The sequence below is a fragment of the Primulina huaijiensis genome, chromosome 18 (genome assembly GCF_012295235.1).
Source record: "Primulina huaijiensis isolate GDHJ02 chromosome 18, ASM1229523v2, whole genome shotgun sequence".
NCBI lineage: Eukaryota > Viridiplantae > Streptophyta > Magnoliopsida > Lamiales > Gesneriaceae > Primulina > Primulina huaijiensis.
Window position 1 is genome coordinate 3,752,582 of NC_133323.1, and position 15,855 is coordinate 3,768,436.

General features: G+C 32.8%; 1 protein-coding gene across 2 annotated transcripts; it reads left to right on the top strand.

Annotated features, from left to right (window-relative positions):
• The first annotated feature begins 6,954 nt into the window (after positions 1–6,954).
• On the top strand, positions 6,955–15,620 carry LOC140964328 (protein SCAR3-like). 2 transcript variants are annotated; one of them, XM_073424000.1, is made up of 9 exons: positions 6,955–7,415; positions 9,673–9,836; positions 10,065–10,188; positions 10,261–10,387; positions 12,015–12,082; positions 12,225–14,559; positions 14,663–14,761; positions 15,156–15,263; positions 15,367–15,620. In XM_073424000.1, the coding sequence occupies exons 1-9, from the start codon at positions 7,261–7,263 to the stop codon at positions 15,406–15,408; spliced, it is 3,222 nt and encodes a 1,073-aa protein (XP_073280101.1). In that variant the 5' UTR covers positions 6,955–7,260; the 3' UTR covers positions 15,409–15,620. The 2 variants fall into 2 exon arrangements, with proteins under 2 accessions (XP_073280101.1, XP_073280100.1); XM_073423999.1 differs by having other exon boundaries at positions 6,956–7,415; positions 12,225–14,574.
• The last annotated feature ends 235 nt before the right edge of the window (positions 15,621–15,855 follow it).

Genomic DNA, 15,855 nt, shown 5'->3' on the forward strand with positions numbered 1-15,855 from the left:
TACAAATATTGATATTAATGATCTGTGTATTTTCTCATATAAAAAAACAGTACAAAACGCTGAAAATGTGATACTACATATCATATATGAGTATCAAATGTGTTTTTATCTATAATAATATATGATATTTGAGTACTCAAACAAATGTAGTAATTGTTGATATTTATATAATTGTTCCAATTTTATACTCAAAATATTATTTTTTGTATTATGTTTACATCAGTTGGTACTCAAATATCATATGTTATTATCATATTTTCAATGTTTTGTATCAATTTTCATTATACGGGTTCAGATAAAACAAAAAACTTTTTGTGTGAATCAGAAAGTGCGTAGAAAAATGGAAGGTATGACTTTTTTCTGTAAATAATACATTTAATCAAATAAGATCATATATACCATAACCACATTTCAAAATTTAACTAATTTCTTATATGTGCTAAGTAATATTTTAAAAAAAATGAAATAATATTTAATCTTAGTGGCATAAAGATGCACGTTGAAGTAATAATGGGTGAGGAAAAAAGTCAAAATCTTATAAAGATGTGTAAAGTAAATGCATCCATATTATTTGAGGACATATCTGGTTTTGTTATCAATATTTTTAAAATAATAATAATAAATTATTCTTATGAAACATACAATCATAAAGAAAAAATTTATAATTTTAATTATTCCTATATATTTCTTCGTTTTGCTCTTCGATATTATCAAATTTCAGTTTTAGTCTTGTACTTTTTATTTTTTTGCATTTTAATCAATTTTTTTTTTTGAAACTTAATCATTTTTAATTAAAAACCTGTTATAACATTGCATACATAGACGTAACTTTATTAATTTAATTAATCACTAATTAACCGAACAATAACTGAGACTCTCTACGGTCCAGCTAAATAAATCCCATAAGCAATGAAAAATTGTTCTTGACATGATTTATATATGAGAAAAGCATTATGTATTTCGGAACCCCGCCTCTATTGACAAAATTACGTCAAATACCTATTAACATTTTTTCATGCATTTCTTTCTTTTTCGTGTTCAATATAAGATTGATTGGTGCCACTAAATCAAAAAAATTGTTAGAAACTTGGATTTATAGTAGAAAAGATAATTTTTTAAAATCAATTGACTAAAATATTGAACAATTTAAAATTCTTGTTTAGCTAATATCATTATAAATGAGAGTATTAGTTCAACATCTTAGTAAATTAATTGCTAAAAAATGCTCATCTTCTACTACAAATCAAAGTTTCTCACAGTTATTTAGATTTAATTGAACCAATTAATCATATATTGAAAGCCAAAAAAAAAAAGAATTTGGATATTTGGATCTAGCTAGCATTAAGCTACTATATTTATGCTAATATAAATTACCATATCTACTGGTATTTGTCATGGCAGGCATTTAATTCCTGCAAATAATGTTGCCAATTTATCTTCCAATGGGTTATGTGACAATTAATGAAAATAGTACTGGTATTGACACGTTTCTTTCTGGAAAAAGTAGTTAAGTTTTAAAACGCATTGATCCCAATTTAATGTTTTGTGATCAACTGCAAAATTATTTTCGATACATTGTATATTTTTTATGGGAATTTTTTTGTTACATTAATTAATTCAATTTTGAGTTTTGGTTCATTAAGTTTTCAAAGTTTTATTTTGGTATACTAACTTTTTATTTTCGACTATTTGATCAAATTTTTGATTCGACATCTTACTAATCAGGGAAAAATCGTAATTTTAGTCATGTTACTTGGCATTTTTGAGTTTTAGTCATGTAATTTGTAAAAATTGATTTTCATAATTTTTTTTGGTTTTTTTCCGCGAAACCACAAAATCAATGGTTTATTTGACATTGTTGCTCTCCTCGAGACGTGTGACGAGAATAAACCATATATTAAACATATTAAAATTCATCTGAAAAATGGAAAATAAAGCAAAACAAGCTTCCATACTTTAAAATAAGAGGAAAAAAATATGTTGCTTCCTTTTATTTTGTGTAGGTAAATTTCAATGTGTGTAATATATAATTTATTCTTTTGACATGAGTCATGTAAGAGTGAATTACTGTTAAATAAACAATATTCGATGGATTTAGTAGTTTCAGGCAAATAAAAGACCAAAGCCAAAATAAAATCTAAGTTATTGTACTAAAATAAAACTTGAATGTACCAAAACCTAAAATTGATTAATTTAGTGGATTAAAACCCATTATGTTTTCAAATTTTGGTTTTGGTACACTGATTTTTAATTTTCGATTATTTTGATCCAATTGCTGACGTGACACTTAAAAACACTGATAAAACATCGAAAAATACTGACGTCGAAAATTGTTATTGTGATAATTTAATAGATTATTTACTTTCACTAGTTAGTAAAATTTTAAAATATAATTTTATGAATTAATAAATTACAATAGTATTTGATGGGTTGCGACCCAATTTTATTTAAGCCCACTAAATTGGTATCAATTAGGTTCACAAGGGCACCCGCCAACCTTTTTCCAACCGTCCCAGAGCAGCCCGAGTTACATATCATCCAATTCATATTGAAGGCCCTAATGACGGAGATTATCACTGTGCAAAAGCCGAGGCACTGGCCAGTTCTTGGCGTCCTAGTTAACAGCGTAATAGTGTTGGCAAAACAATCCCTAACGCTGTATAATCTGAAATAAGTTGGCAGCTAAAGCAAATGACACGCCATCTGTCAATCCTAAGAGGAGGGCAACACAACAGTAGGATGCTTCTAATAGTCGTGTGCTTGAGCCTACTGCCGAAGAGAAGAGCCTACGCACCCTACTTCCGGGCATGGATCTCATACATTAAATGAGGAGGAGATCAGTTCTCTGGCCATCTTGTTAGCCCGCTGCAACCCCTTCACTACCATCATCTTAGCCAAAGCATTTTCCGTAGAAATAGGGGTGAGTACAGGTCGAAACCGAACTTTCTTTAAACCAACATAACCCAAAAAAAACCTTAAAATCCCAACCAGCCGAAGTTTACTACTAAAACCAGATAAATCGAACCGATAAAAAATCCGTTATTTCGGTCTACATCCAAATTAGTCGAAATTTTAGAAATATTTTAAAAAAATCAAGTTTCAATTAAAAAACGTGATATGAAATTGAATTAAATAAACTATAATTTATTTATTAAAAAGAAATTTTTTTTAAGTGTGCTTCTATTGGCTAATCAAATTTATTAGAATATTGTAATATTAATGTCTTAATAAACTTTATTAGAAAATTTAATAATATTAATTTTATTTTATTTTTATAAAATTTCGTTTTGTCCAGTTTTGTTAATTTCATGTTTTTTATTGACTTGTTTTTAAAGTAGGTTAGTTCATACATAGTTGCCTAATTTTCTTTTGTGGATATTTTGATGATTATCTTCTAAGAATAAGATTAGATTTTATTGTGTTTAATCTTGTTAAGATATACATATATCTATTTGAAGTGAATATCCTACATATCTATTTTGTCATGTCTTGATATTTGATGATGATCATTCTAATTGCGGGAATAAAATTTACAATCTATTATTTTATTATAAATATACTCAATTTTTACTTTTTGTTGCATAAGTTGACAATATTAACAATTTTTTTGTTTCTAGGTAATTTATTAATGACTCTCAAATACTAAATTAGATAGTCAAAAACTACTAAAAAAGATAATTAAATTTGTTAATATCTATAAATACAAAATAAAACACAAACAAAAATTAAAGTTATTATAAATTAAATTGATTGCTACTTTTATTTCATCTTAATATATGCATTATTTCATTTTTTTTTTCAAATCAAATGATGTTTCATTCTTGTTTTAATATCTATTATATATTTTCTTAATTTTTTTATAAGATAAAAAAATTATTTTCTTATTAATCATACTGTCCAATAAAAAATATGGAGATAAAAAATCTTAATATCTTAACATAAAATGTTATTGAATAAATGTATCGTTTATACATTTTTTTTTAAAATGATTCATTTAAAAAGGAGCTTACATTAATTAATTTTTAATATTTTGTGTATATCCACAAAAAATAGAGTGAAAATAATAACCATAAGTTATAAAAAAAAATATTAATCAATTTTTATTTAATTTCATATTTTTCCCAACTTGTTCAATTAAAAGTTTTGATATCCCGGAATTATTAAATATTTTGAATTTTAAAAATTAACAAAATTTTTATACCCCTATATTTTTATGTGTAGTTTATTTATTTTTATAAAAAAAGTGATAATTAATTTTTTAAATATGAATTATTTATTTTAACATACAAATAAATTATATTTAAGTTTTTTTGGGTAAATCAAAATTTATAATAAAGGAAAGTAATAGATGTATTGATCGAGAAAAGGAAAAAAAATAATGAATGAGATAATCTTGTCAAAATTAAAATAAAAAAGTCAAGTGAAGTGAAGTGCATTAAAAAAATCATGGAGTGTAAAAATCATTTTCCTTTTTATTGACATATCTCATATTTTAGGAAAAAAATATATATGTTTGTTTAGATATGATTGATAAATAAGTATTGAAAATGTGTGTAGATTCCTGGTGCCAATATTATTCTTGTATAATGATGGAATATATAGTGATTTTTCTAATTATATTATATGATTCTGATTTAGCCTGTCCATCCTCGGACCGAACGTTTATTCTTACCTCATTTCCCTTGAAGCTTTAATAATAATAAGAAGAAATTACTAAAGATAAAGAAGAGCAACAAATCCTGGAAACAAAAGACAATGAAAATGAGGTTTCTACCATAGGTGTCAAAATGAGTTGGGTCCGTCACGTTAATCCACTCCGTCATATAAAATAGGTGAGTTGAGTTGGTAATTTCCCAACCTACCAAATGACAGGCCGCCCGTCTAATTGTAGCTTGTGGCAGATTGCGGACTAACCTGTCTCAACCCGTCATATTACACACAAACATCTCCGGTTGGGCCGCCCTGCTACCTAAAATACTCGCCTCGTGCCGCTGGTTCTTTTTGATACCTCTGGTTTCTTCAATTTTATTTTACCTTGCATGGATATTACTCAAACATTTAATCCAATATTTCTAAACAAGTCATATTTTGTTCGTGTCACCCCGTACACTGCATCACATGAAAAATGACCCGGCTTATCTTGTTGTCATATTATCACATGTTAGGACAGTGCCCATGTGTTAAGATCGATCTAACTGGTTTCTACATGTAATGAATGAGATAACAAAAAAGGCAGGGTGAGTATTTGGTCGGAGGCTCGAAGCCGAGTTGATCAAAATTTTATGAAAAAGTATGACAAATATTCTACAACAGTAAAAGATTTGAAATAATCAAAAGAAATAACCAAAATTATCAAAATAGCAGAACTAACATATACTTTAAACCTTGGGATCCCAACAACCATCCATGAGCCTTCCAGCTATATATGAACAGCCAAAAGGACAAGCAGTCCTTTGAGGCATTTGGTCGAATAGCTGAACTAGAGTTAGGAACGAATGAAAAGAAAACTGATCCCAATCCGAGAGAACTAGGAATTCGAATTGGCTCTGCATCCTCTGGAACTAAAAAGTTGCAAGGTCTCGATTTCATACCGTGTCTGCATATGAAATAAGAATCGGGGCTACCTTAGGATCGTGATTATATATGTTAAACATGAAATTTATATATATGATCGAATTTATCATTTATGAAAAATATAATCTAACTTGAACTAAACTAACAATAATAGTCGATAATTTTTAAAAAATTCTAAGCTACTTTTTATGAAACAATTTAACAAAATATCAAAATTAATCCAATTCGGGCTTGTTCAGCTTATCCCAAGACTTGCACACCATTAAGAAAGAGTTGTCTATTTAACTCAAGTTACTTGACAGAGTGTTTTAAAAAAATAAATATAATTTAAATATTTTAAATCGTACTTAAACGTACTACATAAAATAAACAATGTCCTGCTTCTATTAAGGCAGAAACTATATCATTTGACCCGTAATAAATTTATTATTATTATCATTTTTTTTAAAACAAATCAGTCCTTGAAAATAAATAAAATAATAAATGAATAGAAGATCTCAGTGAGATCTAATAAATGACAATGGTCACTATTTCCGATTCATAAATTTTTTGTTTTCTGTTTTTAATAAGAGTAGTGGGTGAGATTATTAAATGCAAAGATATATCTAAATTAAGTAAAAACCCTTAATCCTACCAAAAGGTCAAAGTCAACAACGTTGACTGACATTTGATGCTGCCTAAAACTTTTAATTAAGGGGAAAAAATACAACTAGATCTGGTGATCTTGGATTGTTTGTTTGGACAAGGGCAAGAAAACAAGATCTGATCTTTTTTTTATTTAAAATTGATACTTGAAATATTTAAAGAAAATTAAATATAAAGTTTAAGACACACTTGTCTTTGGGGATATAATATTTTTTTATTCCTCCATCTCCACGTATAGAATGGAGAAACTTCTTAAATTTATTGAATGATATTTTTTTTAAAAAAATAAAAATGTATTGTTTCAATTAGAATGACATGGGAACCTATGTAATCAAGTGTTTGTGATTAAATTATAATAAATAAGAGAGATTTAAAAAAATAGAACAGTGTAACTTCAACAACAAAAAAGTAGAACACTCACATGCTTTGTATAATAATTTATCCAATTGATATAAGATCCTAATTGAAATAATAATTAAAAAGAACATTGACATGCTTTGAACACAATGATAGGCGTACTCTTATGATTTGTCAGAAAAGACGATGACATGACAAAAACTATATCTGTCTGCGTTTAGAAACACATATATTATTTTGAAAAGATTACCCGCATATTAAAATATAAATAGAATTATTTTAGGAGGTAAGTCATACATATCTAGAAACATCGATTTTAAAAAGCAAAGAGTCCAATAATCTGAATTTACCCCGAACTTCTGCTTGGGTCCTGACGGTTCAAATTTGAGGCGGAATGGGGCTTGCGGAGTTGGCAACGTCTTCTGATTTAACGCACGCATAGTAGTTATATTTTATGCCGTGATTCACACACACAGCAATGGATCCGTTACGTCACTCTCTCTGCAGTTAAAGTGCTGCTATTCCCTACCTAATACACACTTCTCTCTCTCACGCACACGCATCATTCCTTCATTTATTTTGGTGCATTCATTTCGCATTTGTATCCGTTCTGTCGTGGCGTATACGAGAGTGAAGTATTGAGTCTCTCGGAATTCCTCGTTTGCTGTGATCGTTGGTGAAACGATGCCGTTGGTGAGATTGGAGGTGAGGAGTGAGTACGCACTCGGAGCGCCGGAGCTGTACAGACAGGCTAACAAGGAAGATCCCAAGGAGATTTTGGAAGGAATCGCCGTTTCTGGCCTCGTCGGCGTCTTACGTCAGCTCGGCGATCTAGCTGAGTGAGTTTTTCACTGATTTTCTTTAGCTGTTTCGTTGTTCATCTGTCTGTTGGTTGAGGTTCTTCTATTATTATTATTATTATTATTATTGGTGTTTTTAAGTTTTATTTGCTTAACATTGTTAGTTTGGTTCTTTAATTGGTTTTATTTGGAAATTGGTGTTCTTACGTTCTGGATGCTGGCTTGCGCATTTTTCCTATTGTAGTGAGAGTGTTCAATTTAGAGTTTGAATTTTGGTCGTTTTTAAGTTATGTTGTTTCTGGGAAGTCGATTTAATATGTGATCGAACCCAAAATTTTTGGTGTTGTGATGGGTTATGTTATGCGTAATATTTTGCTAGAAAGCTTTCATTTAAATGATCGAAAATTCCTAGTGAGAGAAATTTAAGTACGAATCTAATTAATTGAGCTATGAGGTCAAAGATTGTCAAGACATTTAGGCCCGTGCATAATCAACCTATCCAGGGAGGTTGGCAGCGAGTTAGAGGTGTGATTTTGCAGAACAGTCATTTTAAATTCATCTCGGACATGAACAAGGATTGCTTAATTTGTAGAAGGTAAATCGGACATTTATTTTCCGCAAAATAAATATTCCTTTAATTCCAATCGGAGGGGCATTTAAGGAGTGATTTGTATGTCGATGATTTTCGGGTGATTGGAGAAGTGAAGTTGACTAAAAAGACATAAGTATACGGCTCATGTTTTGTTTGAGCTTTTAGTATCAGGAGACAGGAGAAAATCCAAACTCACTGATGCATCATGTTTCTGGAATGTTTGGTTGTTTGTATACTTACCTCGTGATTTATAGATTTGCTTCGATTTCCTTCCCCCCTTTCCACACACACCACTTCTCTTGATGCCCCGAGCCCATGCGGCAGGGCCGTGCAAATTAGATATTACGAAATATGTCCTGAAAGCAACTGCTTTGTCTTCCCCTTGAGGGTGTGCCAAAAAAAAATCCTTAATTCCGAAATCCAAACAATCATATGTATCCAATTTGAAAAACTCCTTTGATCCGATATCTATCTAATAATTTATTAAATTTTTTTGGGTATTCCGTATTTACCAAAATAGGAGAAGATATCAGATTTTAATATATGTTATGATGTGATACTGTTCATTTTAGATTTTTATAACAAATATTTTATATTTGGATAAATATTTTCGGAAATTGATATTACACTTTCACTTACTGTTAATTTATTTTTAACTATTAGGAATTTTGAAACTAATTACATGAAACTCATGAAGACCTTTGTCCTATCTGACTAAATCAGATTAGATAACAAAATATCGTGAACGAATTTGATATCTGAGCAATGTTCACCCCTATGTGGGCTACAAAAATGACCTACAAAGTTGCTAGAAGTGTCTATTGTATACCTTTAATAATCCATTAGTATTGTACCAACTAGGTCAGCATGTGAACCGAATTGAGCCAAATATTAGACATTTTTTCATTATCGAGCTCGAGCTCAAATTTTTTTAGTTGGTTCGAGCTCGAAATACAAATTGTTCGGTGTTGAAGTTCAGCTTGACTTAGAATTCAAATCTGAGCTCGATTTACTTGGTCTGAACTTAGTCATTGAGCCGAGCCTATCAAGTAAATCTAAAATTCATGCTCCAGCTAGTGAGCTCATGTAACTTTTAGTTAGTCTATATAATATTAAAACACCTATTAAACCAAATAATTATGGCTCCAATTTTCTGAATAGTATGTTCCAGTATTTTCAAGATCGACTAAAATTTGGTGAATATATGATCTGTATAATATTTGAGTGGGTGGAAAAACTTGCAATTGGCTTGATTTGTTTGGACTTCTAGTCCCAATATTTCAATGTGGGACATGATATTACAATCACCAGGACATCATTATTGCACTTGACATTCTAGATCTCTCTTGTTATACGTTTAGTCAGACTCTGTGTGTAATAATATCCCAGAAGTCCTCTTTGAAGTCATTCCGTCATGTCCTAGACACAAGGGTAAGGTTCCTCAAAAGCTAGAGTGTGCAACTACTTTACATAGGTTCTCGTTGTGTAAAATGATAAATTGTAATTGTTAGAACAATCATCTTACACTCTGAAATTCCCATTCACATTTTGCTAATATTTTGATGTTGAACAGGGTGTTACATTCTCTACCCTTTTTCTGACTGAAAAATAATGTTTGGTATTATACTGATTGCTAAAATCATCATCCTCAAGAACTCAAAACTCCCACAATTTAAGCTGAAATAACATTTCTGCATGTGGTAGGTTTGCAGCAGAGCTTTTTCATGGATTGCAGGATGATGTGATGAGAACATCTTCTAGAAGCCACAAGTTGATGGCTCGTGTTCGACACATTGAATCTGCACTAGCTCCACTTGAGAAGGCTGTTCTGGCTCAAAGGAGCCACTTGCACTTTGCTTACACAGCTGGTATTGTTAATATCCTAAGTTTGTACTTGTCTGTGCTGATATACCACTGTCCTAGTTTTCAGGAAGTGATTGTTGCTGCTACACTCTTTTATCTCCCGCATTGCATCGTACTCTCAGAAAAACTTCCTTTTTACCCTATTTCATTATGTGAACATCATGAATCTTTACTCCTTCTGCAGCACTGCCACACCATCTCTTATGGTTCTTCTCATCAAATTCTTATTGCAGGTTGTAATTGGCATGCTCCTCTCCAATGTGAAGAAAATCATTTTTCATGCAGTGATGTGCCTCAGTTTATCATGGACTCTTATGAAGGCTGCCGTGGCTGTCCTCATTTGCACCTGCTTGATAGGTATGATCGACTCTTAAAATTTGGTTCCTGATCTCTTCTGCCATGCGAATAAGTCTGTTGCTGTTCTTCTAGGTTTGACCCATGTGGCCCTGGATCATGCTTGAAAAGGTATTCAGATCCAACTTTGTTTAAGAGAGCATCAGTGGCATCTGGTGAAGCAAGCACTGAGAACATTTCAAAAAACAAACGAAGCCGAAAGGTAAAGGTATTAGATCAGAAAACATTACATGAACCTGACCTTATTCCAAACTATTGCTATGTTGTCTAGCTTGAACTTCTCTAGATAATTGCTCAATCTATGGCTTTTTTTAATGTTGACATATCGACATACCAGCTATTGCCTATAACTGAATCCACTGTGATCAGTTCGAATGTCTTGGGCTAAAAAATGAATGACGGAAAGAGATTTATGGGCTCACTTATTAGTTCTTTAGCGTGTGGAAGGTGGTCAGGTTGGGGCGATTAGTCATGTCTCACCTAAATTAACCTAACTCAAATAAAACTAGTAAATATGTAATAGCTTGAGTAGTGATATGGGTTTTTTAAATTTTATTATTAATATGAAAAATAAAAATTGAATTCTAATAAGTAACTAATTATTATGCAAAATAAAAATATTCAAATGAATAATCAATGAAAACTAACATTGGTTTCGGTCGACTTCACCATTGGAATTTATTGTATCAATCTTCGATGCAATAATATCAATTTATATTCAAATATTCATAATTTTGTCTTACTATTAGTTTGGGTGAAATTATGGATTTCAAATGCATTTGGTTGCTTGGATGGATTTTTGTTGGATGAATTTCAAATCCACCTACCTTCGACTTATGGAAATGTAATGATGATTATGATGGATTTGAAATCCACTTAAGATGGATATCATTTCAGATCCGCCATTCAAATCCCTTCCCAAACCAAATCCCTCCCTTCAAATTGAATTCTTATATCCAAGCGCAACCGTAGTTGAATAAAAACATGCACACTAATTAACCCTTATCAATTGAATAATCTCATACAAGCGACAACAATTTATTTAATGATAACACTAAAATCTGACCAGTTTTTTTTTTCCTTTTGGGCTCTTCCCAAGTCACGTTAGAAAAATAGGCAGAATTCTAGTCGAATTATTTCTGAAAATATGGTGATTTTATGGAGATTTGCTTGCCTATGCTCCTTTATTTCCTTCTTGTCATAGTCATCCTTCACATTCTTTAAAAATTCGCAATATGCAATGGTCCTTCAGCACCACATATGAACTGTATTTCATGCTTGTTCTTTCTCTGAATTTTTATGCATTACACTGCACATATCCAAGCCAAAGGAAAGCAAGGAGCTGTGCTTTATTCTTCTTGAATTCTCCACTAAACACCATGTCGTGGTTCTCTCACTGTACTTATTCTTGTTCTTTTCCATATTTTCCATTCCAATCCGAGAATGACTTGGCTCATTGCTTCTCATTTATTTAATCCCTTTTTTCCTTGCAGCGTGACACATATATGCCCAACACATCTGAATTCATCTCCTTTTCCGCTGTTTTGACTCGATTTAATAGCTTTTACCTATATGTAATAAAAAATCATGATTATAAACTATATTATAAATTTAAACAACTGAAATCCTCCTTATCTCAGCAAATTAATTCCAATAAATATTTGAAAATATAAACGAGGGAGGTCGACAGAGGAATACGGAAGACAATAAAAGCCTGTATTATTCGTCCTAATGAAAGTGTGATGAATGCTATACATTGTTTTTTTGTCCCATTCTGGTAATGTTGTTCATTTGTCAAAATATGCTGAGACGTACATAAACTTAAGCAGAAAAGGAGGTCAAATCCCAGGATCAGAGAAGTATCAAGAGGTGCATCATTTTTCTACCACGGTGGAAGGTAATTGCTATTTATGCTCTTCTGTGGATATGGAAATGGAAAAAGAGAAGTAAACTGGGGGAAATGGTGACTTTGGATTTTTTTAAAATGAAAACTACTTTGTTGTGGATTAGGAATAAATTTGCAATTTTTACATTTGCAGAACCCAGTTCACCCAACTGAATGCTGGTGGGAATTCTACTTCTCAATTGACATGTCCAAGCGAGGATATACTAAGATCAGATATGGGTGAACAATCAAATTTAGACTTGAGAAATGGGTGTGGTGACATCGAAAGTGAATTCTGTTCGAGTTACTCAATCCAACATGAAGACCTAGAGTCTCGAGAATCCATGTCTTCTCCAGCAAAGCGGCATAATAGTGATATGCTACATCACAATTCTCTTGAGCAAAAAGTTACAGATATATATGATGGTATTCAAATCAGTCCATCACGAAATCAACCTAACTATAGTAATTCATCTAATGTTACTTGGGATGAAAAAACAGATACAGTCGAATCTACAGCAAGGGAGTATGATTCCAGTGGCACGACACAAGAGTTTGATCATGATAGAAATATGGTGTCTCGTTCCTCAAAATTGAACTTCGAAAATTGGGGTGTTGATGAAGTTAGCATGGAAATTATTGGCAAAAATGATGACATGCCTTGTGATGAAGCTCTGCCAACATTGGAGTCTGATGACATCCTTGTTGAAGACATTGACAGTGAAGCTGATCAATTTATGGATGCACTTAATACCATCGAGTCAGAGTGTGAAACTGATACAAATTGCACAAAAAAGATAGAAGGTTGTTACTCTGAAGATGACAAAGGAGCAGATGATAGAGTGGGTGATCTCATAAGTAGTAATTTGGAATACCAATCTTTGAAGTCCGAATCTAATGTTTTGGCCGACAGTCCTACGATCACTGTAAGTTGGGAACAAGATCCCATTTTGGGATCTCCAAAATCCCCTTCTACAGCTTTCAGTTCTATTGATGGAGGAATTGTGAAAACTGAATTGACGGATGACAAGGAAACAGGGGAGTCATTGAATCGAGGAGGTCTGCAGAAAGTCGATCCTCACGAGAAAGTTGACATTGATTATGGTGCAGTTGAGGGACGTGTTTCAAATACCGTATTGTCTGGCTGTAGAGATGATATATCTAGGTTGCCGATTATCGATAGAGCAAGGAGCAGTCCCGAGTCTCAGACGCCTGCACCAGAAACTTCTAATGTTACTTCTGTCATGTTCTGGACGAATGGTAGCTTACTAGGCCTCAAGCCATCAAAACCACTGGATTACAGTTTGGAGAATACTCTTCCACAAGATCCCTTGTCCAAGAACGATGAAAAAAATGGGAAGACATCTTGTGAAATTTCACCCGCTGATTCATCAACCAGACATGGAAATACCGGGAATTCAATTTATCAAACTCTCAACAGTTCCACTGAAACCAGTACAGCAGCCTCTAGAAGTCCTCTACCTGGAAATTTAGAATACCAAGCTTCCAAAAGTCAGCAAGATAATAGCACAAGTTCTTCCCGTATTTTTGAACGTAGCAATAGATTGTTTACATTGGGAGCTAACGGGAAACTATTGCACGATCGGAATGAAAGCCCTGCCAGCTATCAAACTACCAGAGCCTTTGAGCAGAAAAATAATCAGAAAGTTGCACATCAAACATTTTCAGGACCATCTAAAGATCTGATTGGAAGCAAACCTCCAGTACTTTCTCCTTCAGCGTCTCCTCCACTCGAGCACATGAAAATATCATTCCAGCCAATTGATGGATTTGAGACTTCCAAGCTGAAACTAAAATTCCCTGATAGAAACTGTAATAACGAAAGCAGCAGATGTATCTTTCCTTCATTTCAGTTGGTCCCTGAGGTGTCTGGCACTCTGCAAAATGATGTTTCAGACTCAGATGACGACACATTCTATAGATCATCACCATCTTTAGAAGCTGATTGTATTAGTCATCAGTCTGAATCAAATTCTGATAGGTGGGAGTCTGGCGGATCTCCCTGTAGCAAGGACCATGATTTTTATGATTCTTTTCATCAAATCACTTTGACAGAGTCTGTTTCAATAGTTACTGCATCCGGGAGGAAAAACCATGGAGATAACCTTGAAAATTGCAAACTACAGTCTCTTTTCGTTGAAAATGGTGTGCAAAATTCTAAATCTCAGCATTCATTTGATCTTCATAGCTCAGACACCCAAATTTGCTCATTCATGGAGGAACTTACAAAAAAAGCCAATTCAGAGCAACCTTTAGGGCCACCATTTATGGTAACTCCTGCTACTCCACCTCTACCTCCTGAGCAATGGCGGGGTATGAAGCCCAATCAGAAAGCTATGGATAACAATTCTGAGGCATTGCCAAAAGCCTCTGAATATGCATTTGACCTTAAGCTTTCAGGATCTACTGTTTCTCAGCAACCTAAGCCAGCCCCTTTGAATCAAAATCATAATTTTGAGAACTCAGACGTACAGAATAGCAAGGTCAACTATTTTGATTCTCCAATTTTCTTGCCATTTCATTTAATATTTTATGTTGAAAAGAATCTTATGATTGTGACATATGTAACAGCAATCAGGAATGCATGAGCCTGATGCAAAACAAAAAGACAATCGGCAGACAGGCGGTGTAGATAAAAAGGAGGACTTCCTGCACCAAATAAGAACAAGAGTGAGTTCCCAGCTTTTGACTTGCACCTGGGTTTTAGAACCTGGTATATACACATGAGTTTTCCTTATTGACTGGCCTCACTAGTTCACCAGAAAGTACTCAAAATTTCGATCAAATGGGAAGTAGTCGTCCCCAAACGTTACATATTCGTTATTTTTCTGCTTCTGGGAATATTCTTAAAAACAGGACGCCATCATCGTTCTCCAGTATTTATTTTTTCGTATAATGTTTGTTATTGTTGGTGAAATGAACTTCTATGCACCCACCAGTCATAGTCTAGTGCTTGTTGTAGAGGTCGATTCTATGTACAATTCAGACAGGAATTACTCGAAGTTCAAAATCATGGTATTTTGCTTGCTCCTTAGGACACTAACCCTTTCTTTAATGACTTCAGGCATTCAGTCTGAGACCAACTATGACAACAAAACCATTTGCGCAATCGGTTGGGCACGCAAACGTCGAAGTCACTGCTATTCTGAAAAAGGCCAATGCAGTTCGCCAGGTAACTCCCACACACTAATCAAAGAAAGACTATTCAGAAATGTGAAATAAACACAACTTAGATTTTATCTATATTTACTTTACAAATTTTTTTGCCCGCTCAGGCCGTTGGTAGTGATGACGATGGTACTTGGAGTGACCCTTGAGTATTCTCATCCCAAGATGATGGTATAGGTACCCTGGATACTGAATGACCTTAAAGTTTTGATTTCCAGATTAGGCCTCAGCACCCGTTAACATTATGTAATTAATTTAATGGTTTCTTTAATGTTTTTTTAGTTTCAAAAAATGTAGTTAGACAAGAAGGTGGAAACTGAAGTCCTACTGTGATTATTGAAACTTGGGGCTAATTAATTTACACGTGATGCTTGGCTGTGAATGTTTTTTACCATGGGGTCAACTAGCACCAGTTGTAAGTTGTAACTTCCCAGTTGCCTGCGTAGTAAATTTAAAATATTTTACCACGCTTAAACACTACATATTCCGCAATTAAATATAGTATAAGATTTGACTAAGTCATTACTATGCTAACTAACATTACTAATTTTCAACTTCAAAATATTTCATAATCAATTCGTTTAAATTTGTGCGAA

What these genes read in the sequence shown, in the direction of transcription:
- LOC140964328 (XM_073423999.1), top strand. Translation starts at nt 7,261, where the DNA reads ATGCCGTTGGTGAGATTGGAGGTGAGGAGTGAGTACGCACTCGGAGCG. An exon ending in CAGACGTACAGAATAGCAAG is followed by an intron (nt 14,575 to 14,662) that starts GTCAACTATTTT and finishes CATATGTAACAG; the next exon opens with CAATCAGGAATGCATGAGCC. An exon ending in AGGCCAATGCAGTTCGCCAG is followed by an intron (nt 15,264 to 15,366) that starts GTAACTCCCACA and finishes TTGCCCGCTCAG; the next exon opens with GCCGTTGGTAGTGATGACGA.